General features: G+C 41.1%; 2 protein-coding genes across 3 annotated transcripts; both read right to left on the reverse strand.

Moving 5' to 3' along the window:
• Positions 1 to 6,984: 6,984 nt before the first annotated feature.
• On the reverse strand, positions 6,985 to 12,807 carry LOC123974873 (insulin-like growth factor I). Its single transcript, XM_046055851.1, has 4 exons — positions 12,559 to 12,807; positions 11,033 to 11,177; positions 9,564 to 9,757; positions 6,985 to 8,840 (listed from the first exon to the last, which is right to left on the reverse strand). Exons 1-4 carry the CDS (start codon positions 12,805 to 12,807, stop codon positions 8,640 to 8,642), a joined length of 789 nt encoding a protein of 262 aa, XP_045911807.1. The 3' UTR covers positions 6,985 to 8,639.
• Positions 12,808 to 13,784: 977 nt separating this feature from the next.
• On the reverse strand, positions 13,785 to 19,431 carry si:dkeyp-110g5.4 (uncharacterized protein LOC561637 homolog). 2 transcript variants are annotated; one of them, XM_046055843.1, is made up of 4 exons: positions 19,276 to 19,431; positions 17,575 to 18,172; positions 16,704 to 16,844; positions 13,785 to 14,787 (listed from the first exon to the last, which is right to left on the reverse strand). In XM_046055843.1, exons 2-4 carry the CDS (start codon positions 18,157 to 18,159, stop codon positions 14,263 to 14,265), a joined length of 1,251 nt encoding a protein of 416 aa, XP_045911799.1. In that variant the 5' UTR covers positions 18,160 to 18,172; positions 19,276 to 19,431; the 3' UTR covers positions 13,785 to 14,262. The 2 variants fall into 2 exon arrangements, with proteins under 2 accessions (XP_045911799.1, XP_045911798.1); XM_046055842.1 differs by having other exon boundaries at positions 19,171 to 19,326.
• Between the last annotated feature and the right edge of the window lie 2,141 nt (positions 19,432 to 21,572).

Raw genomic sequence — 21,572 nt, forward strand, 5'->3', positions numbered from 1 at the left:
TGCCTCACATTTCAAGCAAGTTTAAGGCACCTGCAGGACCCGGCAACATTGGATCAAGTCCTGCAGACCAAAGAGACCCAAACCAGATTTTTCTGCACATACAGTATGTAACTCAGATCAGATTTGTTTATAACTGTTTAAACAAGTCAGATTGTCTCTGATCTTTTCCAGTTCAGATTCATATCCAAATCAGATGCTGGTTGTTTGAAATGTGACCTCAGTCTGGACATCGGATCGGGAGTTTATGAGGCAGTTGTCACAAATGAACGAGAACCTCCACACAAGCCATAATTAAACAGATTCTGTTTCTTCCACCTGAAATCCACCGGGTCAACAGTAGAGAGAGAGAGAGAGCTGTGGGGCTTAGAGTTAGCCAGAAACTGAATGTGATGAAAACAATTGTTATAAACTGGGAGAAATACAGGAAACCAGCAGAGGACAAATTAAAAACAGGAGTCTCCTGTGGAAATCATAGTATGAGCTAACCTCTGTAGCCTCCATGTTTACTTCTGTACGACAGTGTTCTGCGTGTGACATGGTATTAGATTGGGTTATTCTAATCTATTCTATAGATTATTCTTTGGCGCTTTAGGGTCACTGAAAGACACTGTGAAACATCACAGTTTAGTTAGGTCAGGCACCAAAAGTACTTGCTTAGGAAAACATTATGGCGTGGGTTTAAATAACTACGTTACTTATGTGACTTGACTATCTTAACTAAAAAAAAATAGACTTTTTGTTTCACACTGGTTTTCTGGGTGAAAGTCCGGTTTGTGACCCACCAGTCCACCCCCACCACCTCCTTACTCAGACTTTTGTGTTATTTATATACTACACCTACTTTTAGGGGTCTTGACCAAGCGTCTATAGGCTATATGAAGACTTGGGACTGAGGTTGAGTTGCTACTTCTTGCACCTAAACCTGCAGCTTTGAGTGCATCTAGTGAGCGCTCTCCATGCACACTATGTGTCTGTGTTGGCTCTTCAAAGCAGGCACACACTGGCCTGTCTTTGTAAGCACTGCAGGTTAATAAGAGAGCAGCAGGTGTTTGGCTATCGGCCAGTTTCTCCCTTTGGCTGAATCAAACACTGTGGATAAGGAGTCCAACACGACAGACACGACAGAGAGAGAACGCTGTCTCTCTGTGAGGAGACTGACTTTTATCACTTGGTCACAAACTGGCTCAGGGAAAAAGAGGAGCCCATGAAAGAGACGCTTAAAACAAAATTAATGTATTAAAACTCGACAAGCAGTGGAGGGGCAGGTGGTGAAGATACAAAAACAAAAAACAGCGATGCAGGGCAGGCGTAAGGATGCTGCTGATACCATTCCTTTATTAAAGATCTGGACCAACGTGATGAATATGATGCAGTCTGTCTGTACAGGTGCATCTAAAAAAAACTGAAAGTCGAGGAAAAGTTAATTGTCCTCCATAATTTAATTCAGATAGTGAAACTTTATAGATTCATTACACATAAAGTTTGTTTTAATCTTGATTACAGCTTACAGGTCATGGAAATCAAAACTCCAGTATCTCAATATGTGTTTGAATTTATAACACAGAAATGTCGACCTGAGAAGAGCTCTGACCAGCTGATTAACTCAACACACCTGCACAGGTTTCCTGAGCCTTTAATCGCTCAGTCTGGTTCTGGTGCGGTCAGTTATTGAGATGCAGCTGTATATTGACTGCTGGGTGCTGCATTGTCGATCATGGGCCGACTGGAAGCCCCCCTGAATCTTTGTTAAGATTTCAGTTAGACCTACTGTGAATTTCATTGTACATTACTGTAGAGCCTGCTTCTCCTGACCCCCACCACCTCAGCGTATCCAGTGTGTACTAAGTACAATTCACAGCAGACTGAAGATCAGCTTTATTATGAGCCCAGAAACCTGGCGACCAACAAGTATTCCTGTGCTGGAATGTACCACCTGACCCCAGGTCTTCTGTGTCATCATGTCATTTAAACTACATTGTGACATGGGGCCCCTCAACCAGGCCATAAGGTTAGGTAGTAATGCTTAACTTCCCATCATTCATTTAGTGGTGCAAATAGCCTGGCATAAAACTATTGACACATAGTGAAGCTGGGACTTCTGGGTCCGGTTGGTAATGCAGAGTGCAGCCACAAGAATGAGATCCCTCACTGGCTTCCCACCCATAAACACAACCAGTTGTTTGTAACACTACTGGCAATCAAACCCCAGATTTCTGTGGACAGGGACGGGCAGTATTTATGATACATGTAGGGGGTGAAAGATGATTTTAAAAGATAATGTTTCAGACAGATATATTGTTGCTGTTGTCACTAACTCACAGGTTTGGTCTATCAATATCAGGTGGTATTTTGTACAAATGTAAAACGACTTCCGTATAATTTTACTTTAAACATAATTAGCACATTGTTACTTTTGTCCCGAAAAGAACTCCTGACATATAAACATGATTTATTTTTATACTGAAAAACTCTGACAGGGCAAACTTCAGGGTGTGTTGAAGCACTAAATAACCTGTAGATTAATCATTAATGTGACACATGAAACGAGAGACACAACTTGTAATTCGAAAAAGAGTCGCGCTTCAGAAATTGACTTGCAATGCTCGAAAACAGTTTTCCAAAGAAAAACAATAACAAAATCATGTGATATTTGGCTGCTCCATCAAGGGTTGCGTGCTGAAGGTGCTGTCACAACTTGGACTGCAATGCAGTCAGGGCTCTGAGAAAATCGCCTTGTTACTTTCGTCCCGTGTTATTTTCGCCCCGGTTTACCCCTTCTTAAAATACGTATTTGAAATACAAAGTAGGATTTTGAAAATTTAGTTTCAAAATACTTCAGTGTTTTATATTTTGTTGTAAAAAAAATACTTTGCGAGATGTCTACATGATGACATCAAAAAATTCTGCCTCTGATTGGTGCCTACGCATTAATTTGCCCAGACATGTTGAAATCAGAACAGAAAATTCATCCAAGACCGTGCTACTTGTTAAACATACACGTGCCTCATTAAGGCTATATAACTTCGTGCTGTCTGTTAACCGACTGCCTGTCAGATTTGTCACCTGCTGCTCTCAAACATTGTTCACTTAATCAGCTGAGTCAGCGTTCTGTTGAAGGATGAATGAAAAGTGTGGTGTATTGTATATTTAACTTACTGTTTAATTTTGTTTTTGTACCTTGTGACGACCTGCCAGGGACTACAGATTGAAAATAGCCTTTGGGCTGAAAAGCAAATATGTTCATTAATATTCACTGTCCTTACCCATTTTGCATGTGGTGAGATTTTTAAGACCCCGAATACCAGATTCGCTTCAAACCTTGAAGTCTGCATGAAAGGATTTGTACACTTTTAGACTTGCTGGAAACAAACAGGAACAGAAAGCCAGAGAGGGCTGCAGCTGCTGATGGCAGAAGAAGGACTTTGCTGCACAAAATGTAAATCAATAGTTTCTGACCGAGGATGCTACAGGACAAAGTTACAGTATTCCTTCATCGCGGTTTGTAAACCTTGTCCAAAATATAATGTTTGCAAAATGTTACCACCGTGGCCATGAGAATCTAAGTGAGTCTGGGCTTTATGAGAATTGCTCCGCATGGGAAGAGATGGGAGTGAATATCACTATCTGGCTGTGACGCAAGCAGCCACAAGGAGAAAGCTTTCCTCTCCAGCCTTATCACGCCAACTGAGAACAGCTGTTACTATGTGGTGGAGTCCTCTGATATTATCAATACAGAATCAGAAGTGTTCAAAATGCTTCTTTATTTTCTGAATTATTAAGTTGTTGTAATCAGTGCTGGTTACGTATGAACACAAATAGTTTCAGTAATAAACAGAGTAAGGGAAACAGAATACAGTTTGAAATTCAGTATTCACAGTACATTTACTAATCCCAGTACTTTGGCATTTGGGGGTCAGTCTGCAGAGCTGGGTGGAGTCACTGATGCTAAGCTAATGTTAGCTGTTAATGGTCAGCAAGTCCCTCCAAATTGTTTGCTTGCTGCATGTTAAAGCACAACGTCCCGTCTTGTATTTCTACACATGTTAAATACAAAAGATGAGAGGTGTGGTAATGATTATTGTTTTGCTGCTGAGACATTAGTAGTGTCAGTGTAATCAGTTTAACTAGCCCAACAATGTAATGTAAAATTAAATTATAAGGTTTGCAAAGGGAAACTAGGAAATGTTGTTTAATCTGCAATAAAAAAACACAGTGGTTTGACTTGGCTTTTATTTCAAGCTACACTAATTAATATTTATATATTAACAACAGATCAAATGTGAAAGGTGTCACTTAGTGATCAACATGGAGGACTCTTTCAGCCTCTGAGCTCTCAGCTGCCTGAAACAGCTCTGATAGAAACTAGCTGGTGAGCTGAAAGGTGCTGCAGTCCCATCCGCAGGCCGTAGAGCGTCACCAGGCAATGTTACAGCAGCATGTAGCTCTCGAGGCAACTAACACTTGCACCTGCTCTTCAAACTTTTTGCTGTGACCGCAGGGTAAATCTCAGTCTAAGCCGAGTGTCTCGTATCCAGATAAAATCCACATATTTGCATCTCAATCACAAATCTGATCACAATCTGTATTTATTTTTTGGGCTACATGTAAATCTGGGTTGGTCTTCCTCCAGTCCAGAAGGAGACGCTCGTGAAGCTGTTTGGTAACCGATAAAAATGAAACTTTATTATTGAGCAGTTTAATTGCAACAATAACAGATTAGCTAACATTAGCTAACAACTATCCATAAGCAAACTTATTCAATGGGGCTTCACTGGCAGGAAAACAGATGTTTACATTGACTTAAAAAGTGCAAAATAAAAACATGTCACTGCTAGCAGAACTCCACTATTTGCTGTGTGGCAGCTCCTGTGTTTCAACTCAAGTTCTGTTTCTAGACAAACCAAAGACTTCCAGCATGTCTTTTGGAAGTGGCGGAACATCTTTCCTTTTCTCCAGCCAACAGCTGAAGCCGAGATTTGACAGGAAAGTGAGGAAAACTGAGATCTTCTAGCCTTCGCGAGTTGGACATTTGGCCAGATCAGAGATTTGAGAGCTGCTGGTAGGTTAGATGTATTTTAGACCTCTGAACAGAGCCAGGCTAGCTCTTTCCCCCTGCTCACAGTCTTTATGCTAAGCTAGGCTAACTACACCCTGACTCCAGACTTCATAAGATATACAGAGTAGATGCTATTCAAACAGGTTTTCTAGCCATGACTAACTTGCAACCCCTGTCCCTGGTCAGGCTTTTAAAGTTAAAGCAGAAATTACAGAGTGTTGAGTTTAAAATGTCATAACCATTAAAATACATACCATAAACCAACCAATAAATACATCCATATATGAGACATAAAACATGCAGGCCTAAGAAAGTGAGACCAATATAAAACGGAGACAAAACCATTCAATGTTTAACAACACTAAATCAGAGGTGAGTGTGCACATTTTACTTCATTTATCTGACAGATTCAGTTATTTTACAAATTAAGATTTTTACACACAAAACATGAAAAATATCTGATGTTTTGTTAGAAATTAAACTTCCAACAGTTTATACAAGTATAGCTGAATGATAGTCGCATAATCAATCAGTAGACTGACAGAAGAGTAAAGCTATTTTTGCTATTTTTCAGCTTCTCTCATGGAGATCTGCTGGTTTTCCTTTGTAATAATAATTGTGATAACGTTGAGCTTTGGACTGTTGGTTGTGAAGATGTCACTATGGACTAACTGTGACGGCTCTTTACAAACCAAACAATCAATCCATTCATGGATAAAATAATCAGCAGATTGATCCAGAATTAAAGTAGTCATTAGCTGTAGTCCAATACTAAACAGGGACATTTTACTACAAGGCCTGATTATATTCACATACTTTTACTGCGGTAACATTTTACTTTCTGATCTAAATACTTTGTCCACTGCTGCTCATTTGAGGCCTTTTATGGTGCAGCCTGAAGAATCAACAGTGCCACCACTGCCCTGCAGTCTAAGCTGTGTCTCATAAAATCCAACCAATATCCTGTCCTAAATCTGCACCAGCACCGCTCCGGGCCGGCTTTAGCCAGCTGTTTGGCTCTGCTGTTACATTCCATCTGAGAATAGGAGTTAGCCGCTCAAATCACACAACACCAAAGTAGCCTACCTCTGAACTCAGGTAGTCTCTCAAAACGTCCAGTACAGGATGAGGTGAAAAATCAGTTCAATTTTGATACAAGCGCTCTCTGTACGGAGCCTCTACGACGACGCAGTGAGTTGTTGTTTCTGGACTACTTCCTCCAAACACATTTATAGTTGTCTTGCGCAACTCAATCCCACAGAGCTTTCCTCATTAGACCACTAAAGGACTGTTTGTCATTTAGTTTAACCTTTTATAGACAGCAACAATGCTTCAGGATCTGTGAGGTTGAATCTGGAAGAAGAAAATCTTCAGATGGAAAAAGGCTGTTGTTTTTTTTAATGAATTTGGTGTCAAAGGACACTAGACACCATCTTTGAACAGAGACAAACATTACCATCTTCCCCCATAAACAACCACCATACTTTGGTCATGTGATGACAAAGTTGTGAAATCTCCAGAAACAGCTCGTAAACTCACGTTGAATTACCTTTGTATGTAATATGAGGCTTATGTATGGCACATGCTCAGTCCTCTTTTCCCCTCATTGAAAAGACTGTTTGAATCGACTCACTAACCACCGAATAATACTTCATAAGCACAGAGGAGCCATTTACTTTATCAGCCTGCTCTCTCGGGGTTGGCCTTGACAACTCATAGACAGGTCTCGTATTACTTCAGTCATGTCAAAGTAAAACAAGTCAGCTGTTTGTGATCACGCTGAAGCTGAACGTCAAAACAAAAGATCAAGTTGTGAACAATATTATGTTGTTCAATGTTAAATTCAAAACAAACTCTGTGAGCAATGTGTGAAAATCACCAGAGGAAGAATGAATGGCATGGTCAAACGAATCAAACACCACAAAGAATTATGACGATTTAATATTTATTATAGTCAGAGTGAAATAAATAATAAATGCATTCAAAGTTTTTTACACAAAGCATGCTAAACACAACATTTGAAATAATAAACACACTGTGACTGATAATCTCAGACAGAGGAAAAATAAAAATTAGTACAACTGGAGTAGATGTAACTACAAGTTCTCTCAAACCCTTTTGCTAACGTTTGTGCCCAAAACACACGGTAAAGCTACAAACTGTAATTGAATGTGCAATAAAATTGCATGTGAACAGATATTACACACACACACACACATACACACACACACAGCAGGTCGCTCACATATACGTAAATAATAAATACATAATAATGAGTGTGTTAAACAAGATCAATCAGCTACAGTGGCTAAGAAGCTAACATCTCAGTGACATCTTGATTAGCTCTTGATGGCACAGACATTAGGCATCAACTGATGTGACTCCTATAGCTCTTTTCCACTGCAGGAAGGTAACATAACCTCACAAACAGCAGACAGATAACGTTGGCGGCTAACAGGTACACACAGTGGAGCATTTAGCAGCTAAAGACACAGATATTTATCTCAGGAGGTGGTGGAGACGGAGCTAAAAGGACAGTGAACACACTCTAAAGTAATACTAATGTTGCTACATAACTACCAAATAGGTATATATATAAACTCAATTTTTGCTATCACGTTCATCACAGCAACCTTGTAAGGTAAAACATAATTAAATAACTACAACAAAAAATGTATTACTGCTTTAAATAAAATGTAAACAAACTATAGAGTCTTAAAAGCCTCACTAAGTCGCTGCAGTGGAAAAGGACTAAAGGAGCTGCACTGAAACCAGGTTCTGTTCCAGATATAAGATTTGGCATTTAAAATAAGGCAAATGAAAGTAATTTGGTACACTCCATTTGTCCAGACAGGGATGGTTAACAATGTTAACCAATATTGCTGTGTGTTTAACATTTAGCGGCATTTAACGAACACCATTTCCCAAAAGCCAAAGTCTATCATCAGTTAAACATTAAGGCCAAGACTTAGTGAGCTATCAGGACATACTTGCCAAGCTTTCTGGTCCAGATATGGTGGTTACAGTATAGTAAGCAGTTTTAACATTTATTCCTTAAAACTTACTGGTCGCAATTTAAAAGCTACTTGTACTTATTTATTAGTTACTAGTAACTATTCCTGTTTTACTAGTATCAATTGATTAGATACTAGTACTTAATTTTTAGTAATAAGTACAAATAGCTTTTAAAAAGCAACTAGTAAGTCTTAAGGAATAAATGTAAAACGGCTCACCATAGTTACAGTCGTGTGTCCAGAGTAGTGGAAAGGTGACATTAGATCTGAGTGTGAGTGGATCTCAAGGGAGTTACACAGTTACACTTTGTTCCAGAAGAAAGAGAGGGCCAAAGGTTAGTGTAGCAGCAGCTATCCCCGAGACAGTGTCAGGACGTCAGCTGTCTCCTGGAACCCCAACATGGCTGCCAGTGGGTTAGTTATCTCCAATTCCGGCTTGTGATTTCTGACCAATTTGATATCTGTGTAGCCGAGAACGTCTTTAAGTTCATATTACAGCAGCCAGCATCAGCCCTTCAAACTTGCTGGATACAGTCCAGTAAATATTCAGTGTTTCATTAGATCAGAGGTCACGATTCAGAGCTCGTTCTTTGAAGGGAGGAAGAAGGAGGTCTGCTGGTGGTGGTAATTCTCCTTCGCGATGATGGAGCTTTGCTTTTCCGTCGAGGAGAAGGCTGTGTTTTCCTTCTGTAAGCTTCCCTCTTCGGGCTGTCGGGGGCTCCCAGGTGCTCTAAAAGTCTCTTCTGAAATACCGCCTTGAATTGCTGTGCCTGCAAAACAAAGATAAGAATAAGGAGCAGATTCAAGGACGTGGAGTTTGGTGGTAGCAGGTAACCTTGGCCCTGTGTGGGACCTGCAGCAAGGCTTTATCACAGACATCAACTTTATAATGGTATTTGTTTCAGGTGTTAGTCACTACTCTCACTTTTGGATAGTTTCCACCTTTTATTTGTCTGTTATATTATGTTCCAGTGGATTCAGATCTGAGTGGAAGGACATCCTAACACAAGCGTATTAGTTTATTTTGTTGTTGTGGTTGTTGTCTGATGCTAAGTGGAGGACAAAGTTAACTTCAGGCAGACAGAATATTCATAACTCGAGTTTGCTTTGGAGCTCCGGTCACATGATAACAGGTGGTTGTGATACTGTAACCCTGGACCTTCAAGGATGGTCTTTGGCAGTGGATGTGAATGGCCTCCTTGTAGAGGTCTGGTCTACGTGGGTCCACCTGAGACGCAACTATGAGACGTCCAAATTGCCGTGGATCTGTCTTGGATCAGGTCTAATTGGACCAGGTCTGAATGTCCCCTTTCAGATATGGTCAGTCAGAATCCCAGACATCAAACACCCTCCTTGACCAGAGACTATTCGTCACATACAATCACCTGTTGTCATGTGATCAAAGATCTATGCTGAGCCGTCCCCAGCCACTGCTGAGGTTGTGATATGCATTAACAGCATGAAGAGTGAACTTTAAGCGGGTTAGGTCATACCAACTGTGTGTCCAACTGTGTCGTGGTATGAGGCGCTGTGGTTGTGGCTGGCTGCGCTGTGGTGTGCTGTTGGCTCTTTGGTTTAGCACAGTACATCTCCAGATGCTGAAGCTCACAGCCAGACGGCCGGCAGCACTGGTCCACTATCCCTTTCCCTCTGGGCCGGGCCCCATAACCGGACCACGTACCTTTACCTGCAGAGAGATAACAACATCCAACATCACAATCTTTTCTTTAAAGCCTCATTATCTTGTTTGCATGCTTACACACAACACTGAGAAGGTAGTAAACATTGTATCTGCTAATATTAGCATGAGCTAATATTAACGTGCGCATGTTAGCATTCAGCTCAAAGCACTAAACTACCAGACATGAAATGTTCATTGTTAATAAGTGTGAAGTGTGTGTTTTGCTTCTAAGTGCTGTTCCCCCCTTCATGCAGCTTTCTGTGTGTTGTTAGTGTGAAAGCTGTGCTGCTCTCAGATAACAGTGTTTTAACAATAAAGCTATCACGCACTGAGGCACAGTGTCCTGGTGACTTTGCTGCCATTTTGGACTGCCACCGCTCTGATAGCAGATGGAGAAGGTGGCCTTGGTCGGAATAGGGGAAAGGTAATCAAGTGAAAGGGCCTGAAAGTAACTCTCAGTGAGCAGCTGCAGAGATTATATTGTAACGAAGAAGCAATACACTTCTACACTTCACTGTTGTATAAAGCTGTGGAACCTGATCTTATATTTCATTACAGTTTGCCTTCTTGCTGCTGAGACTGACAGTGTGTTGTGGCTACTCTTCAGGATGCGTTTTGTTGTTGTGGAGCTGATAACTTGCTCAGTTGCTGCAGTGTTGTCATGTTGACAGGATGACCATGACTATATCTGCGTTATACACCTCTGCTAGTGTTAAGTGTTAGCACTCAGGGTAAGATAACCTTGATAGCATTTGGTCCTATCAGCCTTTTGTATGATTATTAAAATCTACAATAGAAGAAACAGAATCAATCTGCATGTCTGTCATAACAAGATAGAATCTACCGATTGATGTGATATCTGCAAAACACTTTGTTTAAAGAACATGTTATAATCACTAAGTAGGTTTTATTGCCCATGTTACATAATATAAAAATAAAATGGAAGCTGTACATGCAGCGGGAAGAGGCCCAGATAAAATGCATCTATTGACAGATATCAGAGAAGCTTTCCTTGTCATTTTGCATGTACTTTTGAGACGCTCCCTAACTTCAGCTCATCGCTGTGCACCAGCTTCGATTCTGGTTAATGAGCTTGTATCTATTTATATCTGAAGAATGTATTTGTGTACACTTGCTTTCCAGGTTCCAGAGGATGGATCCTAATGATGTTATTGAGCTCCTGACCTGCTCGTTACTGCCACAATGAGGCCTTAGTTTCCACTTCTATACAAGAAAAGTTACAGTCTCATCAGCAGCCTTATAACATGAAGACAGACTTACCTACGTAGATTCCACGGTCCCCACACACAAATATGAGGTCGCTGAGGAGGTCAGTACCACAGCGGAGTCTGGCTGCCTCTGAGGAGAGCGGCCAGCCTGCCAGAGACATGGTGCAGTAGAACATACACACCCGAACACACAGCACCTGATGACCAGAACAAAAACTCTCAATGTACAACTTCAGCACGAAGGATGACGTTTCTTCTGTCCAAGTCACTACTATTATTAATGTCAACTTCCTGTATGCTGGTCAACGCTTTTCTAAAGGTGTCTCAGTCATGAACCACTGAGGACACGCAGCTCACACACTGAGTAATGTTTCAGGGAGTTTTTATAATCCACAATGTAAGACACACTATTCCGTCATACTAATAAGATAATTGAATGAATTTAAATTAAAACTAATGTTTCTGTATCTGTAGAGGCTGTGGCCCCGCTTGTTTTAACAGATCATTAATAATGATGATCACTGGTATGTTTCAGATTCAGACAGCAGTGTTGTGGTAACTGAAGAAACAGCTGCACTATTCTTATTTAATGCTGCTGTGTCAGAGTACATGTACAGTACAGTTATATACAATACAATATATATGCAGTATGGTACACGGAATATGTACAGTACAGTACAGTAGCTGCAGCTGTTTTGCAAAATAAATATATGATCTAATATTGTTGTCTTGTCTTTGAACTGTACAATGTAACATTTCGTTTTGTATTATTGTTGTCTTATTTGTTAGATCCTGGTATCTGACCCTGTCTTGACTAGGTCTCACTTGTAAAAGAGGTTTTAATCTCAATATGTCTTCGTAGATCAATAAAGGTTATAAAAAAAGTACAGTACAGTTTACATACAGTACAGTAGATGTACAGTACAGTACAGAATTTCAACAGTACAGTATAAATAGCAGCATAGTTTATATATAGTACAGTATAGTAGATTTACAGTACAGTATACATACAGTATATATGCAGCACAGTAGACAGAGGTGAAAGCTCTGGAAATACCTTGAGATTGTATATTTGTGCACATAAATGTGAAAGTAGCTGCCTGAATCCACCTTGTATTATAAATATATCAGCTATTAACAGAACATGTGTTATATTAATCAGCTGACTCTGGGACTGACTGGTTCATTCTGGTTATTGATTGATCAGCAGTTCCCAAAGCTGAATCCAGGTGCTTGTTTTAAACAGCTGCGTTTACAAAGAGACGAAGCTGGATATTACCATCATTTCTTAACCATTCAAAGTTTTCTGGAAAGCAGAATATGTTTAAGTCATAATATCCACTTCTGCTCCATTTAAATCAAAGTAAACATTCATTCATTATGTTTATTTGTAGTCTCCCAGTACAAATATTTCTCCACGTTCCCTTCTATCACAATCAAATGACAACCAAGACCCATCCTCTGAACTCACAGTTACACATCGGCTGTTTTTTAGGAAACTGTCAGAGTACCAGAGGATGCAGAGCAGAAACTCTTTAAAGTTGTTCCCTGCATAAATTTGTGGAGACAGAATCTTACCTTCAGTGTCTGTGGTTTGGCTGTGGGGCAGCATGAGGAGTGCATCCTGTCTGTGAGCACTGACTTCAGCAGACCTGCAGTCTTATAACCAGGCAGCAGGAGGGGAGGAGGACCACAGCGCCGAAGTTTCCTCCCAGTCGCCTCACACATCTCATCCAGACCTGATATCAGACGCTTCAGCATGCTGTCACTGGGGATGAACATGTTCTGCTGTGTTTGTAACCAGATATCCATCATTATCACAGACATGATATCCACTTCTGAAGGCTGGAATCAACTTGTATTCACCAGATTATAAGGCTCCCCCTGGCTGGAACTGATCCAGTTAATAAATCCTCTGTTTATCAAGCTCTCATGCTCGGACGTTATTGAACTGTTTGAGAGGTGATTCAGCTGTAGATCATTTTGAGAATGTAGTTTGTGCTGCTGTTGAACTGTGTTTAGTTATAATGACACTGTGATTACTATCAATGACCATAATATCATCATCAGTTAGAGCCACAAACCAGGTTTGGTCGTCACTTTTTTGTCCCCTGGAAACATCTTCCCTAGATGCTCCATGTGTTTGGGACAGCAGGGGATGCGTCCAACCATTTATTGTCAAGTGACTCAAAAATATTAAACAGTTAGAGTAAGACATACCACAAGAGAAGAAGGCGACGAGGTGACGCAGGGAACAAATGGAATCAGACGGGACAGGCAAAAACTGTTCCAGAAGAGGCTCAGTGAAAACTACTACAAAATTTTCAAAAGGTCGTCACAGAGAGCAGCCTAAATATGTGAGCTGGTTAAAAAGAGTTCAGAGTTACAGTAGTTTGAAGGAATTTTACTGCCTTTCCCAGAGTCAGAAACACTAAATCCTGAGGACAGAGCTCTTTATGTATTTGGTGCAGTCTGACTTTCTGTCAAACAGCAGTATTAGGTTATTTATAAATGTTGAGTGTGTGATCAAATAACATGATCATGATCTATTAGGCATCCAGGACTTGAGCAAAACTAACCAGGTAAACTACGGGGGGCCGCCGTAAGCCTCTGTTGTAGATTGCTTCTTTTCACAATGTTCGCTAATGAGGAAGCTACTGGCTACTGGAAGTGTTTTTGTACATTCCTTATTAAATATCCTGAATTTTATTTTTTGTTGTTCATTTTTTGTATTATTTTGTAAACTGGCACATTTTTGATCTCCTTACTTTTTCTATATTTCTGTTTATGAACAAAGTCCCATCCACACTCATTTCTTTATTGCAATTAGATATTTGCAGCAACAGAAATATTTCCTTTCCAAGGTCATTTGAAGAAATCAGGAATAAACACTTTCTTTGTTAAACACATAAGCAAACATGAGCTAACTTTAAGAAGCTCCACAGGTTGGACAGCAGCGAGGGGAGCAGGAGAGGATAGAAGGTCAGTGTCCCACAACCAAACAGAGCAAACGTGACTAAGGAACACTTAGTCTAACTATACTAACACAAGTTAGTATGGTGAACACCAATGAGCTCAACGCTTCGCCAAAGCAGCGCAGCAGAGGGAGCTGTGAAGTCTGATCAACAAGCTCAAAGTTTGCAGCACACTAACCATCTCCAGGTTTCTGTTTGTGTCCGTCTGGTAGTTTAAGGACGTGAATCCAAGTTTAAAAGCATTCTAACAAACTAAACAAGGATTTCATTTTGGGGGAAGTAAAGTGTTCTGACTGGGCGTTCCTCATTAGGAGGACAGGTTGCTGAGAGCCGCCTCGTTCTGTCTGAGCTTGGCCATCATCCGAGCGATCTTCTCCTCTTGTGCCAGCTCATTGAAGTCCACCTGTAGTGATGTGGAGCTGGAAGCTGCACCCTGAGGCTCTCTCCTGGTCCAGCTCTGGTTGCCACTTTGCTCTACAACATCAACTCCCCTGTCAGCTTTACTACTGTCCATGTCATTGCTTTGACTGGGGCTCTCTCCGCCTCCCCGGGCCTGCACCTTGCTGTCATTGGCCACATCCTCATGCTCCCCCTGAGGACAGAACCAGGATGTCTCCGGGCCTGGTGGTTCCTCTGCAGCCCGCTCTCCTGCAGCATCCTTATGACAGCGGCTGTCCACTTTGTGCACGCTGTCAGTGGACTGAGGGACAGAGCATGCAGTCTTGAACGAGGATCCATTCCTTCCCTTGTGCGTAACATCCTTCGTGTTGTCGCTGTGTTTTGTTCTGCATGTAGCGGGTTTCTTCTTGGGCCTGTTGTCATTTAGGAGCTCCTAAAGGACAAACACAGCAGCATCACATGAGGCTCAAGTTCATTAGTTAGGATTCATAGTATGTAAACTTAACTAATCCATTATGATGATGTATTACGCACTTTACAATAATATTTTCACACGGTGAAGTTAGTTAGATATTTGTCTGTCAAATATCCAACTTGAATTCTCCACGGTACGTCCTTCCACACTTGCTGGTGTCGTGGAGAAGAGTAAAGTTTACTTCAGACAGCACCCGTGATATTTCATTAATTTTACAAAAGATTTTCTACAATGGGATATGTAGCGTTATTGGCATATGAGATTTTCATATTGCACAGCCCTAACTACTACCCACAACAAAACTTGAGTTTGGTGTACCCCAGGGCTCGATTCAGGGCCCCTTTCTTTTCCATTTGTACATGGTTCTCTTTGGTCACATTATTAGTAGGTCTTATAGACAGATTCTTGGATAAGTTGCTAGCATAATAAAGTGACTGTACATGTATGTTATTCTTTAAGTTATGTCAATAAACATTTAATGCACCATGTTTCATGTTAAATGCCGTCCAGCAGCTGAGATGGTGTAATCTATCTGCTTCCTGGTTGGCTTTTGATTCGGAACATGTGAAAGGAGGAGGCCGACCAATCATGAGCCCTCAGCCCGTAACCTCTGTGTAGTGTTTAACCTCAATAACCAACTTTTTCTGTCTTGTATCGCTAAAATCAAACCATTACTGCCTGGCACTGACCTGGAGTTATTCATTCCTTTATATTTTCAAAATAAGCTTCTATTATTCACTTATAAGGCATTAAAGGAAGGTCAGTGATTCTAATCCAGTACACGTCCTTTTATCTCCTCACAGCACGACTTGCTAACCCACGTTATTCTTATTGACATTTTTCTCAGTTTCTTTGCTTCACTTCTCTTTGTGTCTCGTGTTCTTTGTTAAAGCATCCTGTAACTATATTAAAGAGGTGGTATAGGATTTTTGTTTTTTTCCCCTCTCCTTTATTGAGTTATATTCTTTTTTTGTGCATGTAATAGGTTTGCAAAGTGAAAAAGCCCAAAGTCCAGCCCAAAGGGAGTTCCCATCTGCCACAGAAAACTCTGCTCTGAACTGCTTGAAAACAGCTAGTTTGTAGTCCAGCCGTTTCCCTTTGATCCCTGTGACGTCACAGGGATGAAAGCTAAATGCGTCCTCGTCTCATACACACCTGTCTCTCCGTTGCTGTTGTAACATTAACTGACCTGTAACCTCCAGCGGGTCTTCCAGCTCCGCTGTTCCATTAGCCCTCGCCACAGTGTGACAGGTGTTGTGCCGAATTCTGCCTGCCTGCTGAGAATTGCATGCACCTCGCGGTTGCTAACGGTAATTTATGCTGAGAAAAGAGGTGGATGCAAATCTCGGCAGGTAGCCTACAAAATTTGATCTGCCGAATTATGTATCCACCTCTTTAGGTCCTTGTCAGACACTTTGCTGTGCTCATTGATCAAACAGCGTTATCACCACATATATTTATTGAATGTCAAGGAATGGTACTTCTAAGTGTATTAAAATATTAAAGACTCTAAACGTTCATAAAATATATACTTCGAATCATTTATCACCATTGATGAAGCCCACAAAGAATATTATAGCGTTTAAAAGCATTATTTGGAGGTGGATGGAATTCTCGGCAGGCAGGCAAAGCTAAACACTGACATAAACAGCAACGTTACCTGTACTGCCGTATACCATCAGAGTCATACCAAACGGAGTAAATTATTAAGTCTCTCACACTACACTCGCAGATACCCTGTGAATTGAAGCTGTTTACCGGCATCTCGCTGGCCCGCCCTTTTCTGTCCACCCTCAACCCCTAAATAGGATTTTGAACCTGAAAATGAGCATACTACCACCTCTTTAGGAAAAAACATAAATTATAACACTCACCTGATCTGTGGTGGAGTGATTATCTGTTTTTGTGAGAAGACCTTTTGGCTGTTTTGGCATGATTTGGGGCAAAGTGATACGAAAGCTCTTCCTCTGTGGTTCTTTGTCCTCAGGTTCAAGAGAAGCCGGGGGGGGCTGGCGCTGCAGGAGGACAGACGAGCCACAGATAAACGTTACTGCAACAAAATCTTTGTGAATCATTCCAACATCTGCTTAAATTTTACAGTCATAATTGCGGTTTCCATTTTCAGAAAGCAAGGTAAAAGTCAGGCAGCATCCCCCTGAGGTTGAAACTGTAACTGCACCACAAGTGAAAGCGTAGCGCAGACCAGCCAGCACCATTATTGTTCAGCTATTATTAAAAGTACTGGAGCTGAAAATGTCAAGTTTGTCCCGCTAGAGGACTATTTGTGTTTGTGTTGATGACAATTGTGTATGTGTGAGCTGTATGTGTGTGAATGTTAGGTTTTTATAAAATATATTTTTGAGCACAGTTTCAGGCAGTGCACCTGAATTTCATTGTGTGCACCCTGCAATGACAATAAATGAATATCAGTGTATAGAAATGTCATGGTGTCAATGAAATAAACAGGGTTCATCCTTTGAGGAGCAGGAATATGCTTATAGATGCTATAGATGGTGATGTTTCCTGTATACAAGCGGCACAGATGTAGTAGACAGAGGAAGGAAGCTCCAGGTACCGGTTTACATCCACAAACTGCACTCCACATTTTTCTACTTTCACTGTGGAAGTGTACAGACATCTCTCCCTTCAGAAGAGGAATGTGAAAACACCTCTCTTGTGACAAACTTTGCACAGGTACAAGTGAAAGTTCAACATTTTTCTGAGTGGAGGGGATCTTTATGTTACCTTCCTCTGGCTTTTAGATGACAGGTCTGATGTTGAAGGAATGGACGACTGGGAAGCCATCTGTGGTTCACGTGTCTCTTGCTGACTGTGGTTTCGACCGGGCTTCTTGATGGACAGGTAAATGCGTCCGTGGTAGATGACAACAGCACCTTTGTATGTTTGCGGCGCCATGCCCTGAGGTAACATGGAAGTGTGAGATGTGTGTGCAGAGCCCTTTTGCCCCGGCATGGACACCTTTTGACCAGGCATAGTTTCCTTCAACACCTTGTAAGCTGTGCGATTTGAGGACACAAAGGACATTCGGAAGGGACCGGACGCAGCCCGAACCTCCCTGCCCAGCAGCGACGACATGTTTTCCGTCACGCTGTTTCCCGTTTTTGAGGCCGATTTCTGGCCTTTCGCCCGTACGACTGCTGGACAGATCCATATGCCTTCTGGAGAGTCTGCGAGCTTCCTGGAGCCGTCAGAGTCGCACAGAGGGAGGCCCATTCGCCTCAGCACTGAGTTTGTTAAGCTCCACAGAGGGATGCTTTTCACCTCAGCCTCCTCTGGAATGTAGATCTCTAGTCTGTCAAGGACGTCCATGCTGTGTTTTTCCCTGTGTACACATACAGAGTTTATTATTAAAGCACCATATCACAGGTACTTTTACAAACAAATGAGCCAAATAACTACTTCCCATTATTTCCTCCCAGCTTTTAACTGATGTCCCGACATAATTTTTATGGACTACTATACTACTACTACTACTACTACTGTACAAGTTCAGATGATAGTTTTAATAACAGATAAGTTTAATTTATCAAATTTACACACAATTTTCACATAAACTGAATTCTCCCCAATATTTTAGAAAAAAATGAAAGATGTGAAGATTCTTAATATGTGAAGTTGTGATGGACCATTTTCGGCTTTGTAATTGATTACTAATTGATATATAACAAAACAGAGCTAGAGTTGTGGTTAGCCATACTGTTTCATTATTTTGTGCTTTGAAATTTTGGTTTTGTAAAATGTCAGCTGATATTCCAGTCAGTCAGCAGGACACTGCACCTCCTTGGTATGTTGAGAACCAAAGAGTTTGAGTTTTTGTAAGGTGTTCCTACGTGTAACTTTCAATTGAGGTGGAAACTGCACTTAGAAGTGGATCATGATCCCTGACTATAGTCATTTTATTTTGAAAGGTAGCCCTGACTTGCAGTATTTCATATCCGGTGGTTTCCAGCCTTTCTGCCCTTTAACCGGAAGCCTCAACTTAAGTTTAAATATCTTTGGGTTTTAAACATCACTGTTAGCCAAATATAATGTTTATGTTTGTCTACATGAACATAATGTGTGAGGTGAAGGCGAGGCCAGCTTCATTCTTTATAACACTCGCCATTTGGCTTACTGTTAATACCGCAGTGTAACGTTAGTCTATAAAGCAGGCCACCTTTGTTTCACCAGCTAACATTAACATTCACCTTCCTCTCTGTTTAAGACCATAACAACAGCTGAGTCGCATTTAGTAAACCAGTCCACAACATAAACTCAACAAGGAAATGGGAAAATGGAGTTTGCGGATCCATAGTAACGCGTTTCAACGGCGACACTGACCCTGGGGAAGCCAAACGTTTCGAGCAGCAGCCGAGCTTCATTAAACAGACTCCATCATGATGATGATGATGATGATGACGACGATGTTGTTGTTGTTGTGCGTACCTGTAAGATGCCTCCGCAGCTTTAAACAGTCCGGGTCGCGTTTCGCTGCATTTTATCCTCGTCTCCAGAAAACAACGGAACGTCCGGGCCGAGCTCTTCAGAATAAAAGCGTCACCTAAACAAATCTACCCAGAGAGGGGTCTACCATTAGGCCACCATCATGCCGAGTTTTGCCTGCCTGCCGAGAATTGCATGCACCTCCAAATACTGCTTTTAAACGCTATAATATTCTATGTGGGGTCCATGACTAGTGTTAAATACACTTAGTAGAAGTACCATTCCTTGACATTTAGTAAATATATGTGGTGATAACGCCGTTTGATCAATGAGCACAGCAAAGTGTCTGAAAAGGACCTAAAGAGGTGGATGCATAATTCGGCAGATCAAATTTTGTAGGCTACCTGCCGAGATTTGCATCCACTTCTTTTCTCAGCGTAAATGACCGTTATCACCCGCGAGGTGCATGCAATTCTCGGTAGGCAGGCATAATGCGGCACAACACTGTCAGTTTTTTACGTCCCCACAGAAATAACGTGATGCATTCTTGGTTGTTTCGCTACTCTACACATTGCGACAGCGGTAGGTGACTGATTAGCATTATCCAAAACATTGAGTAAAGTCTGAATGCATTGCTCTTGGTATATGTTCGCCGTTTATAACTAACGTACCGCTGTCAATATTGTACATCTAAATCACATAAATTACAGAATGTTACACGTATATAAGTTAGGTTATTTGTCGTTCTACATAGGTACGTTAGGCTACGCCAGCGGTGGCTAGCGTTAGCTCCTGAAGTAGCAGGATTACCTTTTTTTCCCTTTGGATAAAATAAGCTATTCATACTGTATGAAGCTACTATGTGTTCGTATTTGTAAAGCATTTTGCAAAGGGCATGGGTTTGCATTTGTCTTAAAATGTTGACGACGTTCAGGTTAGTTATTTGTCCAAAAGAAGATAAAATAAAAATCTATATCGTTTAGACCGTTCGGTGTAGCTTTCACACTTTCACACTAGACAGTGTACAAAGACTTTGCTGGCTGTATGAATTGATCTTAGTTGAATTGAAGTTTATGTACTACGACAGTGTTTCCCAACACTTTCCTGAAGAAAGTTACCCCCTGTCCTGCATGATTTAATCTCTCCCTGCTTCAACACAGCTGATTGAAGCAGCTTCAGGATTCATAATGAGTTGATAGTTTGAATCAGCTGTTTTGGAGCAGTGAGATGTTTAACATACACGGCTATTTAAACAGTTATCCACATAAATATAGTACTCCTCACCACAGCCACTGTTGGCATATCCTAATTTGCGTGATTTAGATGTACAAATATTGATAGTGGTAGATATTTTGATGGAACATGCAAAGACCCATGCATTCAGACTTTTTGTTTATGTTTTGGATAATGCAAATCAGCCTCTGCGGCCAGCTCCTTTTCCAACTGTGTAATCTGTGTGTGTACAGTGAATAAAGTAAAAGTATTATTACAATAGGCTATTGTCTCCATTCATTTTTAAAAAGTGGATATTTACAAAATTATCGATGAAGGTATTTTGTATTGCATGTGCATTAATTTTTACAGATTGTATAGTTTGATAGTCCAGCAGGGTTCTAGTTACGGTCCATAAGGAGAGTCTGAGCTCTTATTGAAGCAGTAAAATCATGCATCTGTGGGGGTCAGTAATTCATTTACCAACAACCATTATTTTTAAATGTACATTATATTATAAGAAACATACTAAAATAAACACGTTTTCCAAACAAACTATGCTGCGCACCGCATGAATGTCACTACGACATGATTCACAGCAAGAAGGTCGTGGGTTCAAACCCCAGTTGCCGTGCGGAGTTAGCATGTTCTCCCCATGTCCGCGTGGGTTCTCTCCGGGTGCTCCGGCTTCCTCCCAAGACATGCAGGTTAGAGGAATTGGTGTCTGTGAGTGGTTGTCTGTCTATGTGTGGCCCTGCGATGGACTGGCAACCTGTCCCGCCTTTTGCCCAGTGTGAGCTGGGATAGGCTTCAGCCCCCCTGCGACCCTGTACACAGGATAAGCGGTTGACGATGGATGGATGATACGATAAAGGGCGGATTTGCGGTCTCTCCTTGAGCAGTAGTCTTTATTTCAGGATTTTAAAGAGGTGGTATTATGCTCATTTTGAGGTTCAAAATCTTAATTAGGGGTTGTACCAGAACAGGTTTGCATGGTTTAATTTTCAAAAAACAACATATTTTTCTCATACTGCACATTGCTGCAGCTCCTCTTTTCACCCTGTGTGTTGTACGTTCCGCTCTTGAGC

The sequence above is a fragment of the Micropterus dolomieu genome, linkage group LG08 (genome assembly GCF_021292245.1).
Source record: "Micropterus dolomieu isolate WLL.071019.BEF.003 ecotype Adirondacks linkage group LG08, ASM2129224v1, whole genome shotgun sequence".
Lineage (NCBI taxonomy): Eukaryota > Metazoa > Chordata > Actinopteri > Centrarchiformes > Centrarchidae > Micropterus > Micropterus dolomieu.